The following is a 21,081-nucleotide window of genomic DNA, read 5'->3' as shown; positions in this document are numbered from 1 at the left end:
AATTATTAAAATAATCTTAGGAAGATTTTTTAGTCTATAATGTATGACTATCTCAAGTCCTCTTCTGAAAAAGAATATATTTGATTACTTATTGATACCTGAATAATTTTTATTTTCTCATTGTCACGCTATTGTCGATCGACGATTACCGCAGTTATACCAAATCACAATTAAAAAGCGGTCCACCCTCGTGGATACTATTTACGATGAAACCGGTTCATTCCGACGTTACTGCAAACTTCAAAAGGGGGTCGATCGGTCATAGACGATTTTTCAGTCTAATCCGGTTTTGATTAGAACATAGTCATATTTCTAAGCTATCAAAGGATAATTGGAACAGAAAAATTGAACAGGATTTAGCATCGATGAATTTAAGAAATTTCGGAAACTATATCGGTTTGCTTGATGATGTCAAGTCGGAACGATACTTCTCTTCATAATACTCGCTAAAACTTTTAGAGTGAATTGTCACTTTGAAAAGTGAAATCTTTAAAGATCTTTTTCAAGACTGATTTAATTTTCACCCTTTAGAGTGAGATTCCACTTCAAAGAATTTAGAGAGTAGAATAAGCATTTCTTATTTGTACGAAATGTTTTGAAGTTTGCATCGAATTTCAAAAGCTCATTTTTATAAAATCATTTATATATTAGTTTCTTGCTGAAATTTTAAAGTGAGATGTATTTAATTTTAGAAATTCACGTGAAAGTTCTTAAGTAAGCAAAACAATACGTTTACGCAGCTGCATTTTGCGTGTGTGTGTGTGTGTGTATGGATTAGATAATATATGCATTAATGCAAGAAATTGCAGAGAATTAGTAGCACCTGTCAAACGTAACATTTCCATTACCGAACCATTACTGTTCGATTATTCTCAGAATGTATGTCGATCTATTCTATTTTTTTAAAAATAAATTCTGTTATTTCTTTGCAACAAGTTCTATGCTATTTTCTCTTAAATTTTAATCTTACATCCACAGAAAGAACAGTTTACTAAAATATCTAAAAATTTACGATATCAAAAATAGAAATATAGGCTCTAACGAATAAAAACAAAAATTAAAATTACCAATATGAGCTGAAATTGAATGGTAGCGTGTAATTCAGTTAATTCAGTTAATAATAAAAAAATCTCTCAACTTTCCATCAAAAATAATAATATAAACGTTTCGGTTTTGTTCTAAAATTTAGCTATAGGTACAGATCGAAAAATAATTTTGTTGAATTATCAAAATAATTATGTAGAAGGTTAGAATTGATCACTAGAATGTAAAAACTTTATGGTTTTACTTGAACAAAACTTGTTCTTTTCGTGTGCTTATTAAAGTTAAATTATAAAATTAATTATTTCTGTACTTGCAATGATTATAAAAATAAAATTATTTCAGTGTTTTTTTTATATGAAAATTAATTTGTACTTTTTCAAAAAAATCACTGGTTAAAATTAATTTCTTCTCAAAAATATTCACTATTCTTCTCGTGGCATTTAACGAGCAACAAAACTATGGCGGCTAAAGATACATATATACAAACAAAGGTCTAATGAACTAGCTAAAGCTGATGTTACGCTACATGAAAACGTAGCAGCATAATATACGTTAGTACACGAATGTAGTTGCTGCTCCGACTCGGCTGGTCGACTCTACTCGGCGCGAAACTTTCATCGCCGTCGAGAGAGCAAAGCAGGCCTGAGGCCCGGGGCACTCGATGGTCGACCGGTGAAGGGAACGTATCATCGTCAGTTATCCCGACTTGTTGCAAACGGCGAGCAAAACTGCGGGTAAAATGCCGTCAAGTTAATTCCGTTGTCAAATTAATCGCGAATTTTTCATTAGATTCACGTATGTTCGCGTTAATCGAATGTCATCAGATCCGAGGATATAATCTTGCGAGTGCGAGCTGACAAAGACGAGGGACCAGAACGCGTCATGGAGAATCCTGAAGAAAGAGCAATCGCTCGACCATGTCGCAGTTAGCTCGAAGTTTAACCATTCAAATGATCTTGGATTGAATAATATATTCGGTTATGATCGAGGAGCGACCGTTGGTGACGAGTGTGTAGATAATCAAAGAAGTGTCAAAGAACTATCACGGGACTATTTACTAAAAATATCATAGTGTAAAGGAATTAACTGTAGAATCGTTAAGCGCCTTAAAAAATCAGGAAGATACAAAATCTTGGAGGATCTAAAGAGCGAGAGGCTTTTAAGCTCTGATAAAACACGACATTCTTATCAGATTGTTCTACTCGGTGTTTCGGTTTCATCAACTTCATTGGCTTTATCGGAGACGAGGGAAGAAATAAATTTCTCGTGAAAGTTCGTAGTGCGCGAGTGCTTTCAAGAAACCCCTTGTGAGTGGATCTTGTAGATATTCGAGTGCTAAGGTGGTTCGTGGTTCGCTGAATCGTCAATGTGATCGCGCCGTCGTCCCGCCGATTCGAGGAGAATGATGTTGATGTACGGGATTATCCTGCCCCTCGTGGCAAGCCTCGTGTATACGCAAGGCACGTATATGTCACGATATTTGTAGATTCCACAATTTTGAATGTGGTGTAAATTGAAATAAAGACAAAGATCAAATTAAAGTTAGGGCCATGTAGAGATTCTAATAGAGTTTGGCCACGAGCGATTTTGACAAAATCCCACGAGATAAAAAGGTATTCTTCCCTGAGAAAGGTGTTCTTCCCAAGGACTTCTTCCATATACTATCTCACTTTAATCCTAGAACACACACATGGGTCTTCCAAACCCAATCAAAGTTTCACTTGCTCCGTACACGAAGAAAAGAAAAGAGAGAGTTTTATTGTATAACTTAATATAATACAAAATTTTTTGGTATTACAACCTATGCAAGTATATTCCTAAATCTCAGCTTTAAAACAAAAAAAGAGTGTAAAAAAATATTAATCTAAACCAAAGCCTATCAAAGTTACAATGGGTCTTTCAGACCTATGCGTGTTTTCCAAATTTTTCAGAAGGTGTGTGTGTTTAGAGTTAACTTAAATATTACTCTTTATAACTCTTTAATTAAGATTATACAATAAGATAATATAAGTTATAATGAAATAGTGTACATGTAGGAAAAAAATATATTATATATTTTTCTCTCTCTCATAGGATTAATAAAATTTCGTTTAATAAAATCGCTCATGGTCTGTTACAGAGTCTCTAGGGCCACGCGATTCGTACGATGTCGAAACAGTTTATATCGCAATATATTTTTGTTGAAAGGATTTAATGAACTCGTCTCTGACTTATGTAATGATAAATATAGACTATCGATTTATTTCTCATCTGTCATATGCAATATTTAAGATTGAAGAAATCTACTTCGATTGTGAAAACGTGATATAAGCCACTATTCTCTGTAATTTATCGTTTACTTGAAACATGAGATATATCTTAATTATCTTATTAATTAAGCTTCAATTTGCATTTTCAAACTTGAAATTAATTAAACAAAAATGCTTAGGTTTCGTTATCTAAATACGCGCGCTATAGGGATTTTTCAATTTTTTATTATTTTTAATGAATTACTTAAACCTTATTGCAGTAATAATTACGCCACTTTCGAATTATATTTTCTATTTTTCTCTTTGCCTTTTTTCTGCGAACAAGTAAAAAGACGGTTGCACAATTTAGATATAATCGAAGCGTCTCACGCGAGAAAAAAAAAGATACCTGTCTCACAAAGAGGATCTTTCCTCGCTAAAAACCTATCGCTTGCGATCGATCTCTTGCAAAATGCAAAACAGACCTAAGTGTGCATCCTCTCTGCGTCTCCCCGATGTCTTACTCGGGAGAGTGCATTCCCCGAGTGCAACACTCCCGATTCCCAATGGCAAGACTCTTCTAAAGATACATCAGAATAAGTCTCTTTAAACATTTATTTAGATTTTACTTTATTTGCGAGTCATGTATACTAGCAAAAAAGTCTCGAATGTGCGGAATTAAGGATGATTGCAAACGAATATTCGTTCAATTCGCAATAGTTTCCGAGAATAATTATCAACAATAAGACTTTAATAGCCACAAGATTGACAGTGACTGGAGGGAGAATTAAATATCCATTTATTTCGCTCGATTCGTGAGAACGTCCTCTATTAAAATTTCCGAACGCAGTCGAACTCAGAATCCTGAAAGTAGGAAGGTAAAGGATTTCTTCAACAGACTCGCGTTTTATCCGCCTTGTCCCTGGCGAGCAAGGAAAGGAGTATAAGCGAGCAAAAACAGGTACCGCCCACTCTCGGTTCTCGTCCTCGCTGGTTTTCTGATGTCTCGAGGTCACCCGATATATCCGTATAGATAAAGAGTCTTGCCATAATTGTCGCTCGTGTCGCTTTTCGCACATTCTCCTGGTTCACAAAATAACTAAAGTCGAAAACGCTTCTTATCAGGATTCGTTTTCTTTTCTGACACCACGGAACATATTCACTCGTGAATACTCTCTCGGAAGCAAGAACACCTTGTCTCTAAATGCCAGCGAGTAAAAGTCTTGGGATACACTATCCCGTTCTACTTCGTGGCGCGCGTTTTGTTGCCGTTTAACAGTCGTGTTAATTCGTCATATTTTTCTCATCGCAGCAACAAATGCCATGGATTAAAAGTGCTTTGCACACATTCTACTTAATATAATTATACATTTTGCTATGACGCAAACGGACTGTCAGTCGTTAACTCTCGCATGTGAGAATGTGAGGAAATACATATGATGATAAATGTGTTCACGCGATCTCGTACACCTTGATTAAACTATGCGATTATAAAAAATTTTCCAAAAAACATATAAATATCAAGTAAACTGAAGAAATACTGAAATTCACTGCGTCTGAATTTGAAGCTTAAGGCTGGCGCATAAAATGTTATACATTTAATTATTCAATCTTCAGACTTTGGTAACTCAATGTCAGTTCTGTGCGTCAATTGCATTAATTCTATATCAGTTTTGTGTCAATTTGTGAAAAATAAATGTGTTACACTGAATTGTATGATATTTCGTGCATCACTTAGGATGTCTTCGGTACAAAATGTGCATCGAAGAATTATACTGAAATCTATTATATTAAATGGCAATCATACATCTGTTTTAGAACATCAAAATTTGAAGTTGAAAGTTCGCTAAAATTGAATGGCGTAAGTTACATTAATGCACTCCCAGAGTGAGTCAGAGAGTCAAAAGAGTCCGAACTGTATGTACGTGGCAGGGTACACCGGAAGTAGGGGAGACCCACCTGTTCCAACCAAAACACGATCTGGCAGCGACGTTCGACCTACTTTGCACTTCAAACCTTCTATTTTCTGCATAAGAAATAAACAGGCTCGAAACTAGATCGGTAGCGGCGCGAGAAACGGGATATGTAGATGATACGTTTACGTCGAGGCGAGCTGCTTTTACATATTTCCACGGACCGTTATCCTTGAAACGTTGAGTTATCTAACGATGACGTCTGGAACCAAGTAGATCATACCGATCACCCACTGTACGATCTGCTACTGTCACCAGATTGATTTCGTCCTTCGCACGAGCCTGTTCCCGCATATTTCTTCCTTAATGTATACGTAATCGAGAATTCCACCAGGAATATGCAATTTCTTTGCATAAGAAATTATTTGCCTCTAAGAAACAATTTAAAGTATTTGAAAGATGAATACAATGTTCTCTTCGCGTTTGGCACATGGAATATTTTTTATCAAAAACTAAAAAATGTTTCTTAATTATTTAACAGAAAATTCAATAAATATCTAACAAAAATAATACATAAACAGCTAGTATTTAAATTAAAACAAATTAAACAAATTTAGATACAGTTAATTAAATTCTTAAGCATGATAAATGTTACACAAAGAGACAATTACTTATCTCGGACAAAAAATTAATTAATTAACAGAGATATTCTCCGAAGTGTTCAATTTTCAGGTTATTGAAAGAATCTAATACAGATCTACTTGAGAATTGCTCAAAAGTTGCTTGAACTTAACTTTCCGTTATATCGAGTAGAATGTCGAAGTGTGGGAGGAGATTGGCGCTGCCCATACAGATTCCCGGATGAAAACACTCCTGTGTGCTCGGAAATAATCGAGCGTAAATTCCATTTAGGCATGTACCTGCTCAACTGAGCTTTCAAGATTGCGAAATGGAAAAGGTAGAAAAACGCATACCTCCGGCGATAAAAACGCAATATAAAAATTACGTTCCATTCGTGACAACAAGACAATTCATAGCACGATCTGGCAAACTTGAACGAATTAATAAAATAGAATAAAATATTTATTTCCTTCAGCTCTTATACTTGGTACAAAACGAGATTTAGTTTATATTTTAAAATTTAACCACACAACAAATCTATTCCTAATAATTAGCTAATTTAAAATCCAGCAATTAATGTATCAATATTATTTAACATACAATTTCTTCTTATTTTTAAAGATATGGCTTTAAATCTGCGTTCAAATTATTTCCACGACATTTTGCTTTTAAATTACATAACATTGAAAATTGATATCTTTTATACAATAGTTTAGTCTCACTTTAAAGCGCTACAGTTTGATGAAACATGTATCATTGGACAAAATTTAAAAGTATTTTAAAGTAGGCTTTTCAAGCTTTAAAATGCTTTTTAAAAAAATTGGCACGATCATACTTTTTATCTAATTCTCCATTCTGGGCTACACCTTCATTTTTATCACTATTTTCTTCTTCAATTCTTTAACTCTCTCTTTCTATTTTCTCAGTATATTACCTTTCACCATGTTTAAATTCTCATTCCATATAGCCTTTTCCACATTTATAATAAACTAATAATACTGTAATAAATAGAACTGGTATAGCTAAAATATTAAAACGTTGCGTCACGGCGTTTATCGTATTTTTAAATAAATTCTTACTATATCCTGCAAGAAACGAGTCTCGACAGACTCGTGAAATTGCTTGTTTAGCAACAATATACTTGATTAGAAGGTTTGCAGAGAAACTGGCCCTCGTACTAACGATTGTAATATACGCATGCACGCATACGCACAGGGACGTGACCGAGAAAAGAGTTACTTTGTGAAAGTGTTCACATTATATCAAAATTCCAACAGCGATTCTTCTCTCCGCGATTTTCTCCTAACTGTTACACGACAAACAATTATAACTCGTAACGATAAAATTATATTATCCACCGAGAGATCGTTCTTAGATTTTTATAATTTCAAAGTTCCAACGGCGATTCTTCTTCCAGCGGTTTTCTCTTAACTGTTGCAAGACAAATTATAGTTTGTAAAAATGAATTATTTTATAACCGAGCGTTCTTAGATTTTTGCGATTATCTATTGAATAATATTACCTGCGGTTAGACTCTCTATTTTAAGTTAAGAATGTCTGTATTATTAAGTATAAATCATTGGAGGCTGTATTATGAATCTCAATTAATACATTCCGTGTCGCGTGGGTCACTTACAACCCACGTTGGACTTTCCGTTCAGACCGTTTGATATTTTGGCTATAAAAAGAAATGTAATTTTATCAATAACTAAAAGAAGACAATTGAGAGCATAAATAATGTGTAAAATTTTAAAAGATAATTGGAAAGTTTGTTTCCTAAAATTCACCTCGATTAATTATTCGCCGATAACAAACTTTCGTTTTTTTGGCAAGGACATGCAGTTACCCAAAATATGGGCCAAAGTCATTGAATAAAGCTGGATATATTTGCTTCAATAAATTAAGTTACTCTTTAAGTAAAATATTGCATTTTGAACTTATATAGAAGACTTGAAACGAATTTTCTGCGAATAATCTAATATAATTTGCTAGATATACTCAGGTATATAATTAATATAACTATGTAATTATATATTATATATATATATATACATTTTGAATTATATTTTATAATTAAATAATTAATATAATTATATAATTATAAAATAATTTATGATATCATATACCGGATTCACATCATAATTGATACATGATGCAATATATTGGTATTAAATCTTCTTTTGACAATAATAATAATAATTAAAAAAATTTTTTTTAATATTATGAAACATTTAACAAATATAAATAAAGTACCGTGAGCCATTGGTGAGTCTGTGATGGTAAAATCATTAAAAATTTGAGCGGCACGGAACTTATTAAGAAGAAATGCATTTCGAATTGGTAAAGAGGAAGAATAAACGAATACTTGAAAGATAATTAATTTACAAGATTGCAAATGTTAATGCCGGACATAAGAAGTACAGCCATAATTTTCTATAATGCTACGTAATATAAATTATAATGCTTTTTAACATTTTTAGTGGGAGAGTATCTGCGTGTTTGTGGAGAATAAGCAAAGGAAAAATGCTGGTTTACAGATAAATATGCTAACTTCGTTTCCACCTTCGACTTGCACCAGCCACGTTAGTTGATTTTGTAATCCACGAGCCTTCTCACATCCCTCTTTCTCGTATTTCACCTTTACATTGTAGTAGTAGTGTTTGTTCGCGCGAGGTGTCCGACGAGAGATAGCAGAGTTCGCACGCTGCCGATTACTGCCGATACTTAGTGCCGATTCAGACGGGTCGCATTCGCGCGCGGGTGGCATGGCAGGTCAGCGCGATTGCCCTGCATAATGTAACGTTCACGTTCACGTTCGCGATGGGAAGTAAAAACTTCGTCCTCGACGGAGAAGGTGAACCCTTTTCCCTCTCTATTCCGGGAAAGAGGAAACGGACAGACGAGATACGCTGGGACGATTGTAACATTTAAATATTAGGGCTACAACGATGGAATGCGAAACGTGCAATCAACATAATCGAACGGACGCTTAGGTGGGGTTCTTGAGATGCGGTGCAGACGCCGCGCCGTGACGAGATGCAAATGGAACGAACCATTTCTGTTTGATGCACTTCCGTTTGGATTTTCGAAAGAAAAAAAAGATTCGCGCGACTAAAAAGTAATAAAAAATATAATTTTTATTTGAATTTTTGCGCGCAAAAGTGCTCGTAAGCAATCGATCTATAAGCAATAATATTATGTGTGCAATGCAGTTTGTACGAAATAATGTCGTGTGTGCAAAAATGCTTTTTCTCTTTAATTTTATATTTGTGCACAATAGTGTATGTAGGCAATCGAGCTGTAGGCAATAAAATTTTTGTACGCAAACGAACTGTCGACAAACGTAATGTAGGCAAATAATGCTGTATAGACTGTAGGCAATTGATTTGTAGACAAACGGGATTTTCCCAGAAATAAAACGTTATTTTTTAAACTTTTTTTGTTAATAACTTTTTAACGACCGACGTTAAAACTTCCTCAACGTCACTCAGTGATGATCTTGTCAACATATGTCAAGGTTAAGGTCATTGGAGGGTAGGTTCTCATCTTCATTTTCGATTATCATGAATATTGAAAAAAAAGTGTAAGTCACACATTTTTCGATTACCCTCGGTATATAGGATGTTTCTTAAATAGTGGACACTAGTCATATAGAGCTATTCCTAATTAAAAATTAAGTCGAAAATTTCTCTACAATTTTGCGATTTTTGCAATGGTGTTGACGAAATAATAATTTCTAAATATTTACCGAATAAGCGCGTATCTGCGGTTTTCCAATCATTAACTATCACGAAAATTGTAAAATAGTAGAGGACTTTTTGACTCAGTTTTTTATTAGGTCAGAAATAACATTGTGAATCGTTTATTTGGAAATTTTTAGAAAATAATATTTTGTCAACCACTATTGCAAAAATTGTAAAATGTTACAAGATTTTTCGACTCAAATTTTAATCAGTAGCGCTATATGATTAGCTGTTTAAAAAACACCTTGTATATGTGCAAAAATATTTTCGGTCAAAATGACGTGCCTAAATATAAGTCAATTCACGCACCTATAACTCTCGGGTAGCCTTTTGATACGACATGCAATTTGTATATCTCGAAACTTTTTTATATTAGCAGTCAAAACATTTTTCTTTCTAATTTAGGTATATACTTATTGTTAGACACAAAAATTGCATACGAAAGGAAGGAAGAATAAACATTATAAACAGTACAAAAGAAGTCTAGTTTCATTTGCTTCCATTCTCTATTTGAGAGATTCTAATACTACAACTTTACTTTAATGATCAAATAAAATAATACGTAGACGCGTAGAACGTAATTTATAATTTATGATGTATATATGTATTGTGCAATGCATTAAAAGATTATAAATTCTGACAACACGCTGTCATACGCTGTATCTTTTCTTTCCGTAAATTTGTACTAATTACGAAAAAGCTCGCACGTGCTGGTTTTCACGCGACTCTCATCGTGACGTCTCGTCGTCGTCCTTGGAGGTCATCGAAGCAGCGAGGATGCACCCTCGCCGAATCGGCCTAGAAAGCCGCTGCTTGGCGTGCAGTTTTGACGGATCGAGTCACTGCACTAGGCGTGTTTCATAACATTTCACGGCAGGTTAAGCGTAGAAAGATGATGCAACACGGCTCGATACACCACGCGCGTTTCGTACAATGGATTAGGAAACCTTGATATAAAACGGGCTCTCTTCGAATCTTCCTGCGATAACGCTCGAAAAAAAGACAACGGGGGGAAAAAAACGGAAACCTATGCAACCGAACACGATATTCCGTTAAAACAACGTCATAAACGTTTACGGAATGCTCTACTTCATTCTATTGTTTCATTAAGAGACAGGTTAGATTCGATCAAGTTAGAATGCAAATTGTTCTCAAACGAGGAAAACATCAGAGTATCGCATTTACTACAGGTTTTTACCTTTTATAGTATATATATATATTACACATTTTTATGATTTCCAATATAAATGCAAATTTTATAGGTTACCGTGTTAATATATTGTTCAACGATGATCATATTCATCGATGATGTAATCGACGAGATTTGTATTCTCTTCGCAGATTATTTTAATAAAATATTCAGAATTTCAGAAATGCCACTAATTAAAAATATTAAAGTAACTTATTTATTTTATTTATATGTAATGGTATATCATATGTACTAGGTTAAAAGTTCACGCCTTTTTTTAGTATATAATTGTATTTACAATATCTTCGTTGAAAATTTAAATTTAAAAAAGCGATATTGAAATCTCTACTTTCAAAAGGTTACTATGTTTTTTGAGTTGCTGCAGTGAGTTTGATAATTTTACATACAGAAAACTACGAGTTGAAAAAGATGGAAAATTTTCGTCTAACTTTGGGTCTATTATTTGCCCCAAAAAAATTTGTGAAAATTTTTTACTTTTCAAGTAAAAGCTTAAAGTTTTCTCTAGAAAATCTTTTTTAAAAATGTTCCTAAGATTTTTTGTTACTGAGTTATCGTGAATTAAATAAAAGAAGCATTTTGACTTTGATTGCTCATAACTTTGTTAAAAATCATCATACCGTAATTTAAAAAACCAATTTTTAAAGCTAAAACTTTGCTCTATTGAATGGTATAATAATAACAAATATATTCTATGTATAATTTTCAACTTAAAAAGATGGCATAAACTTTCTGACCAATCCAATACACAAAGTAATAAGTATTCATGGCAATAATCATAAAATATTGCGAATAATCATTATAATTGTTATAAACGTTGTACGATCGCAGATGTCAAGTCTTTTACTGAAAGTAGGTATAGCAGTGGATAAAATTGTCAACCGGTTTCTCTCGCGACAGTAAAGTTCGTTCTCGATAGCATCGTTTTTACATAAACAGCCGACACGTAATAGCCTGGCTGATTACGCCAATCAAAAATCACTGGTTAGGAGCGAAGAAAAAAAAGTGTCGTGTGTTTGATTTGATCGGCACGACGAGTCTTGTCTTCCGCAGGCGACTTCCGCTAAATTCGATGTGATCAGATCGCTATTGTTCTCAGCCCCGAAAGCTCTCATTGTCCCAAAGCGTGCGACTGGCAACGCATGTCGTAATTTCGACCGAAGGGAAAGTGATGGAAAAATGCACAATTGTTAGAAAGAAGTGAGCTCGAGATCGATGTAATTATATAAAAATACGATATCTTTATTTATTAGTAAAAAGGAAAAGAGGAAATAAGACTTTTTCAGTACTAAAAAAATTAAATGTTTAAAAGTTTAGATTTAAAAAGTTTAAATCTGCTTCCATACATTCTAGTAGAACAGAAATTATGAAATTCCTCACTACATTTTCAAGACATATAGTACATGTAAATTCAATTTGATAATTTGGCAGACTTTGTTTCCTTGTTTTCTTACCAGAGCCATCCATTTCAATCGCACTTTCTACATTTTGCATTGCATGTATTTTCACGTAAATACGAATATATTGTTTCATTTTAGACGCAGAAAGTGTAACCAAGTGCAGCGTGCAAAGATAGGTTCGTTACCCCGTTACTCACTGTAACGCAAAGTGGCAAATTGCTGATTTGTTGCAGATGGCCGATTTGTGTGCCTTTAAGTACTCGCGATACTTGAATTTATCGAGCCAGCGAAAGAAAAGGCTCAAAAACCTCGCAAATTGATCGTGGAAAAATGTTAAGTAATCTACTTGATGCAGGAGAAATTGTATAGTATGTGGTTTTGAAGCCTTCTTCTGCTATTGTATCGACGTACACACCCGGTGAATCGACCTCTCCCTCTTGCGATAGATCATGGGCACACCTACTTTCTAACTTCCTCGACAATCGATTCTACTGATACCGCGTGCGCATGTGTGCAACGTTACAGATCCGCGGTGCACAGATCGATCGTTATATTCACGTTCTTACTTAACGCGGGAGAGCAACAACGTGCCGCATGTAGAGTACAGAGGGTATTACAAAAGCTCGTCTCGCAAATCGATCACGATCGCGCGATTTTTTATATCTCCAACTGGATCTGATACAATCATTGAAATTAAATTTTTTAATTTAGCTGATAGCATTATTTTGTTAAAAAAAAATTTAATTATTCCCCTTGTATCTACAAAAATTTATATCACAAACGTATTTGTAATAATTGTAAATAACTTTGTAAGTAACTCATTGTCAGTTCATCAATAGAATTTCAGATTATTAATTTATTAATCTTTAATTACTGTCGTGAATTTTTTGTCATATTAATACCATGCTTGTTGTCGAATCTGACAAGCATAAACAGTTAAAAAAGTCTCATTTATTCAAAATTATTTTTATTGTATTTTTACATCTTTACATTTAAAGTATTTGAAATTTTAGCCAGAAACACTGGATTACAATTCTAAATAATTTTATTAGACCATCAAAATAAATACATACTCGTATGTAGGATGCTGGTTGTTAGAAGATGAAAATTTTTTATTGCTCATCATACATGCTTGAAAATTCATATAAAATTATTTTCAGATTTGTATCTAACTAAATTTTTAGATAGGGAAAACCAAGGCTGGTTAATACATGGGGTATACTTAATGTTTCAGTAAATTATTTCAGACTAAATAGCGTATTTTCAGAAATAGAAAATGCTTTCAATTTTTGATAGCCAAAAGTAAAATAAATCAGTGGCATATTTAAATGTTACATTTATCAAGCAGCTCATTATATCGTAATTTCAACTATTTCTTCAGAATCTTTACAAGTAATAACTTACAGTTACATTGACATCTTAAAATATATTTATTGTTTAAGCAACAATTAAAATATGTATTATAAATATGGCAAGCCTGGACTGATTGTGACGGGGTATATGTATTGTTACAACTGTTTCTGTTCTCTACCGTTATACACATAATCTCGACATACATATAACTTCAGCACAAAAGTGGCAACTGATATTGTGATCTCATGCAGAATTTCATTGTTCTAACGTCTTTTAATAATTAGAATTTACTGTTATGACAGAGGATTAGGGTTTATAGTAATTTTTTTTTCTCTCCGTGCAGACTTTGTAAATTAAAAAAATTTTTTACTCGCTTAAATTTGATACTGAGATATTATCGGTGGATACTTCGAGAATAACAATCATCATCATTTTAATCGAAAAATTTCGAATGTTTTTTTGAGCCACAAGTAGATGTTTTTACAACCAAAAAATACAATCGGTAAAAAATAGCTCTATACTTGTAACTTATGTACTTCAAAATATCTTAAAATTGCAGATCATGTTTCGTAATTCGAATTCCTTCGTGTATTCGCATGTAAAGATAACATGTATAAATGAGGGACACGTAACGGAGTTTCCGATAATAGGCGTCAACGTTAAGAATAAAACGAGCGATAGAAGACAATGTCTCGAATCGTTAATGACTAAGGCAGCGTATAGTAAAAAGATATATGATCTTTTTACTACACCAATTTTTTTAGTTTACTTTGAATTAAAGAAGATAAGTGCAAATTAAATCATAATAGATTATTAATGGCAATGCTATTATTTTGATTGTTAGTGTATGTTCGATACACTACATAAATAAAATTTTTAGCATTATTATTCATGCATTATTTAATAAAGAATCAATATCGAAATAGAAACTTAACAAAAAACTATCAATCTTCAAAATTTAACAATTTGTAAATTTAAATAAAACGGAAGACATTCGCTCAAAAATTATCATATTAATGTGAAGAATAGAATTTTATTTATATTTTTTAATTTATAAATCTATATAATATAAATCTTTTCGATTTAATTGAATTATGCGCTAGCCGTCATCTTTCTGTTTCACGAACCTTTGACTGTGTCTAGATTTGGAATTTCGAAGGTATATTCTTGTTTTCAATATACCGTTGGCGTGACAGAGCCGATACATCGATCGTTAATGATAATGCGCGTAGAACTGTACCGTGACATACACGCTCTGACAGCGGTTAATCCCCATCAACTCTGAAGCAGCTTCGTCGGTATAAGTACCGTTATTTCGGCTTCGAGGTTTTGTAACCGAGTGACCCAGACCCGAAGAAGCCATGTCGAAGACTCACTCACGTTGCTAGCGCATCGTTATTACACAGAATCGTCGACCGGTTTTTCACGTAACTTTTCTTGTTTCTGTCATCAATCGTCGAGGCTTCTCCGCAAAACTAGTTTCTAATTATCACTACTCCAATGTACTCGCGATTCGATTTAGCACTACACTTAACTATATCCTTTTAGTTATTACCATTTTAATTGCACTGTTATTTACAATCAATGTTCTGTAAAATGCTTTTATAAACGTTTTGCATATCTATATAAATTTATATCGTATAATATATTTGTTAATTTATTTAAATTAAATTATTTTTCAATAATAAATTAAACTATACCGTTGTGAATAACACAAATAAATAAAGAAACGATAAATATTGTCAAGGCTGAATCTTGGTATCTAATACTTTTATATAAATTTCAAGTACATTTTTCAGTTACATAAACTACGCATCAATTAAACTGAGTAAACAAAGGTGATCAATTTTTGATTGTTGATAAAAAAGTAATAAAAAACAAATTTTATTATTATAAGTAATATAACTGGACTGTATATATGCTCCTACCAATCTTAGTTATTTCTTTTCTAATTTTTTGCTGAGTTCAAAATTGGAAATTAGTGGTTACATTCAAAAGAGGAAACATTTCTAAACGTTAATAATAAAATATAAAGGAGAGAATAAGGAGAGATAATATAAGATGATTGCTTCACTTGAGTTGAAATGGATGACACTTTTTCAGCAAGTGTCGTGCTAGATCCAGATATTAAAAAATTAATAAAAAATATGTAACAGCTGGAACTCCGTTAAAAAATGATTGTAGAGCATAGAACTCCGCAAGAACTAACGAGAACTGTCGCTAAATCTGCTATAAGTAATCAGCACGATCTAGTATATGTATATAATCAGTTAAAATTTACATAGGCGCTAATCATGTGTGAAAAAACACAGATTTACGTATGTATATTTGAATCGATCGCGATAAAATGGGGAAAGTAACTAAAATCCGAGAAAAAAATCGTTGAGAAAAAGAGAAGATCCTATTGTTGGAATTATCTGAAGTAAAACAAACGCTGAGTGAAAATAATTTATCATATGGGAATCAGAGAGAAAAAAACTTGTGAGACAATTATGAATAGCGATTCAATTGCGAATAGAAATTCGAATGCATTTAATGAACTGACAAATACAACCAAAAAATAATTTTCTTCTACATTCTTTGTCAGAGAAAAAAACATAGTGGTAGCAACTATATATAAAGATAATAACTATACATATAAATTTTATATGTAGAATTAATGTATATGTATATATATATACATATATATATATAAAATATATACAATTGAATAAGCTATTTTATAGTAATCATAAAATAGTTTATTCAACTATATATGAATATTAATTCTATTTATAAAACTTGTACAGTTGTCATCTTTATAGTTGCTGTCACTATATTTTTCTCAGAGTTTACCATCCGATCGCGATTTTGTTAATTAAAAACAATTTCAAATTATCGCTTGAAGACAGGAAAAAAGACATAATCGATATTTGTGCGCACTGTTTGAATATTTTGTCTATTGAATCGCGGGAAAAGATTATCTTACATATCTCGTTCAAGTTGCTGAAAGATTTATATTTGTCATCGACGTGGAATTTGGCTGGTAATTAAAGCGTTCGCATGTGTGCATAGGTATGCAGAATTATGTTTCACTTCGTGAGAAATATGATTCTCTTTCTCGAGAGCGCGTTTCGAATCAGAATATAATAACCGGAGGCTTTCACTCTGAAGATGTCAGTCTCGCGCGGAGTTAAAATTAACGAAACGCCTCCGGGAGACACTGCAGAGAAAGATTCTCTCTTCCTTTTCTTTTAACATCAGATTACTGATCACGCCGTTTCCAAGAATGTACGTGAGAGTCCTTTCGTGATTTTATTAACATTCCTTAAGAAACATCTGTACAATGTACATGAAAAGCAAAAAATTCGATATTACCGATTTATAAATTATAAAGTAAAGTATACATCGAACACTAGAAATGTATATTGCTATAATTTTATAAAAATTTTTATATAAACAACTTATAATATATTTTTTATAAATCATTTAAAAGAGTGTGTTCATATTATTTTATTTTTTAATTAAGATTTATATCATTATGCCTCAATTTAAAATTAGATATTTATTTAATTTATTTCGAAACAATTTATCTTGATATAATTTATCTCTTAACTTTTTATGTTTGTCGATTTCTTCTATACAAATATGACTTTTTTGGATTTGAATGATGCGTTACGGAAAAGAATAATTAATTTAATAAAAGAATAAAAAATCTAAAAGTTATCTAAAGACTTTTATAGATAACTTTCAACTCTTAACTCTTCTGATGATATTCTTTATTAACTGTGTGTTTGTAGTAATATTAATTGCTTTCGAGATAATTATTGCAAATGAAATATGACGGTGGCTCTTCGTTTTACCGTTAATACTTGAAGAACTTATTATAATTAATTAATCAGGGTGTGTCATTATCATGGCAATTACGGACACCAATCTATCGAAAAAAAATCCAAGGAGATCCGCTGCGATCGGCCTTAAAAGTACAATTATTCCGCGAGTAGCGCGATCTCACTCGTGTATGTAATCGACGAGATTGTATCGCTTCTTCGCTTATGATAGGCAAGAATGATGTATATATTTCAATCGAGATAATAAGATAACCCAGAACTATATTTTATAGACAAATTTATAATTCAATTTAAAAAATTTATAGCCAACAATAGTTAATATAGTGTAAACAAAGGATAATTTTTTCATTCTGAAGTATTTTGTAAAATTCTGGTGTATGGTCCATGAACTATATTTTTAACTCATATACCAATTTTATATCATACTTATGTTTAATAAACGCATAATATATCAACATTTGTTTACTAAGATATTGTGCTTTTTAGATAACTATTGCAGCATTAAAATTGAAATACAATAGGTATTGTTAAAATTTGAGATTATTATCAAATTTATTTAAAAAGATTTTATATTGTTGCTTGTATAGAAGAAAACAATGACTGCGCTGAATAGAATATGTTAGTTTTAAATTAATAACAATTTTTTTCTGTGTATGTATATATATATATAGATTAGATATATCTGTATGTAAAATATTGCTCTACCTAATTATTAAAAAAGTTTTTCACACGATTCTTTTCACACTCTACAAAGCCTGTCTTTAACTAACTGTATACTATTTAGTGACGTAAGATTTCGACATCATGCGGACACAATGGCTGCGTTCGGAAATATCCGACGTCTCGAATGTATCATTTTGTCCTTGTTTAACATTGAATGAGTAACAAAGACAAAACAATCATGCAGATGACCGAGCGATGTTTTCAAACGTAGCCAATAGCTAGCTGATGAAGTAAAACGCGGTGCATTATGGTAGGTAATTCCGAAAAGTGGAACAACACACGTGAAATCTGAAAACATAGGTACTTAGTTCGAAAGAGCGGTTTCGTGATCGCCATACTGTAAAGGGTTAAAGGAAATCGAATATACATGAGAACGTAAACGATGAACGGGATCAACGCGACATACGGGACTGAAAAATACGCGAGAAATTCGCGTTTAAGGGCGCTGAGAGAAACGCGTGAAAAAGTCTGCATGAAGGATTTCCCATAGAAATAGGAACAAATAGGTGAATTTCACGTCGTACGATGCGGCTGCTACGCGTAATTCGGGACATAAATTGCGAGTCTTTGGCGCGTTTCCATCGCGATCCAATAGACTTTCCCTATGGAGAAAAAGTTTGCCTTATGCGAGCGCATCAGCAGGTCTCTCTCAAGAATGCATTATATCTCGCCTAGTTAACCGTGATATACACGGTGTCCTGAAAGTTGTGCGCTTTCTCTTTAGATCATATACTGACATGTGACTGCACTCAGATTAAAAAGTAAAAAAAATATATCAAGGTAGGATCTATAAAGATAATCGTCATAACAATAGATAACCGTTTGTGCGAATTTACTTGCTTCTATAAGACAAGTAAAATTGTAAAAATCGCAAAACTATTGGATAGTAGTCATAGATAATGGAATTCGCGCGTGGGATCCCGTTCAAGGCTCCTACGACGTCCGTCCGATCCACTCGCGAAGTAACGCCCAAACGAAAAGTCATGGTACACGTTATTTCTTAGTCGATGAATAGATAATCAGAAGAAAGGAACAAAATCATTCCGAGACATTTCGCGAGAAAATTAAAGAGCAACTTCCTCGCGCGTTTTAGAATCGTTCTATTATTTATTGAATCGATTATAAAGTTGCTGGTAGTAAATGCGGATTTGATCCTCTTTACCAAGTCAGCGATTTAAATGATGGCATCTGTGAATACGTGACGATACTATGCATTTCTTTAAAGACTTCTCTAGAGATCGCTGTAACGGGTTCTCGCTATTATTTAAATTGCTATCGTGAGTGTGACTCCCGTCTACCTCTTCGTGCATGACCGGCCGATGATCTTAGCCACTTTGGATTGACTCGATTCACGTCATGCCCTGAAAATTTGACCGACCGAACGTTACGAACAGGCGGACGCGAAGTAGATTACAATTGATAGAAGTCACGACGGAAGCGTTACAAATCTGAAAGCGTCATTGCGGTGCCAATATATACACCGGTCCTACATAGTTACAGTCATCAAGAAGCGAACAATTTTCAACTATCTTCGGTTGTAATACAAATACTCGAATGTTAACTAATTAAAAATTAATTAGAAATTAATTATAAAGTAATTATAAATTAATTAAAAATTAATTAGAAATTAATTAGAAATTAATTAGAAATAAGAATAAAATCACCAGAAAAGAATCGGTTATTAAGAACGCCACAATTAAGAAATAAACAGATATTTGCTGAATGCTATGTACTAAAGTGCAATTTCACGAAATTATCTTTAAACATTGAAAGCTTCTAAACGCAATTCCTGTCCGCAATAAGAATCGGATGCATCTGCAAGGGTGGGAACTCCCGTAAATGATTTCGCGCAAATTACAAACATAATGGATGGTTGCGCGCCTGCTGTTCGATATTTTTATCGGCGAAATGCCGTTGAACGCTCGCGCGGTTCGCTTTCAAATAGCTAAGGGTTTGTAATTTTGCTGATTACAGAACTGAAGTGCGGTCATCCGGCCGTACCGATGAACGCCAAGGTGTCGTTGTCTGATGAATCCTTGACGCCCGGCACCATAGCGAAATACACCTGCGATGCAGGCTACGAACTCTTTGGGTAAGTTTATATTTTTACGTACATGGTATATTAGAATAATCCCTAAACTAGAAGAAATTAGAGAAATCATCAATTTATAGTTCCTCAAAAAAATTAAAACAAGACAATGATTGCCTTTTGCAAAAATGAAAATTTTTTATTTATTTCTATAATTTTGTTAAATTTATACTAAATTGTATTTTATAAGAAGCTAAATAAATATTGGAATTTATATGAAAATTCTAAAAGAATCTATAGATTTTAATCCGAATAGAAAAAATACAGTATGCAATTGGAACAGCAGCTATAACAATATCTACTGTTTCTACTGTTGCGATATCAGTTTTATTAGTTATTTATTAGTTACTCGTCATAAATTATTTATGATAATATATTATTTTATTTTATGATAATGATTTTACGAAGCTACGTTCATTGCGCGACATCCGCAGATAACATTGCTTTCCTGAAAAGAATCTAGATCGAGAAGCGTGCCATTTTATATGTTGTGAATAAATTAAGAAAGCTGGTAACATGTTTATGAAGAGAGAAAGAGAAAGAAATAATATGCAACAGAAAACAATTAATAAGATATACAGAATATTCCTTGGTTCAATCGCCAAAACTAAAATATGAATTTAGGATGTAAAAACAAATAAAATTTTTCTCTGTGTGTACGCTTTCGTTTAAAAAATATTGACTTCTTAAGTAATTTTAAAACAAAAAAGAGGATAGATTATTTCGATATTATTTAATTCTATAGTTCTGTAACTTGTTAGAAGAAGTCAATATCTCTAAAAGCGTTTATGAGCAAACTTCTTAAAGAAAAATTTTATTTGTTTTGAAGTCCAAATTCATATTTTTTTAACGATTTAACTTGGGAACATCCTAGATGAAGAATCATATCTACTTGTAATTCGTTTTTAGAATCTTAGCACAATTGATAAA

General features: G+C 32.8%; 1 protein-coding gene across 1 annotated transcript in view; it reads left to right on the top strand.

Annotated features, from left to right (window-relative positions):
- Positions 1-1,714: 1,714 nt before the first annotated feature.
- fw (CUB and Sushi multiple domains furrowed) overlaps positions 1,715-21,081 on the top strand; it is a 36,072-nt gene continuing 16,705 nt past the window's right edge. Inside the window, exons 1-2 of the mRNA XM_018502494.1 lie at positions 1,715-2,504; positions 20,037-20,154. Of these exons, the coding sequence (XP_018357996.1) occupies positions 2,447-2,504; positions 20,037-20,154 (176 nt within the window). The 5' untranslated portion in view covers positions 1,715-2,446. The remainder of the gene's footprint in view (positions 2,505-20,036; positions 20,155-21,081) is intronic.

The sequence above is a fragment of the Trachymyrmex cornetzi genome, unplaced genomic scaffold (assembly GCF_001594075.2).
Source record: "Trachymyrmex cornetzi isolate Tcor2-1 unplaced genomic scaffold, Tcor1.1 scaffold147, whole genome shotgun sequence".
Lineage (NCBI taxonomy): Eukaryota > Metazoa > Arthropoda > Insecta > Hymenoptera > Formicidae > Trachymyrmex > Trachymyrmex cornetzi.
This window is presented reverse-complemented; position numbering and strand designations above follow the sequence as displayed.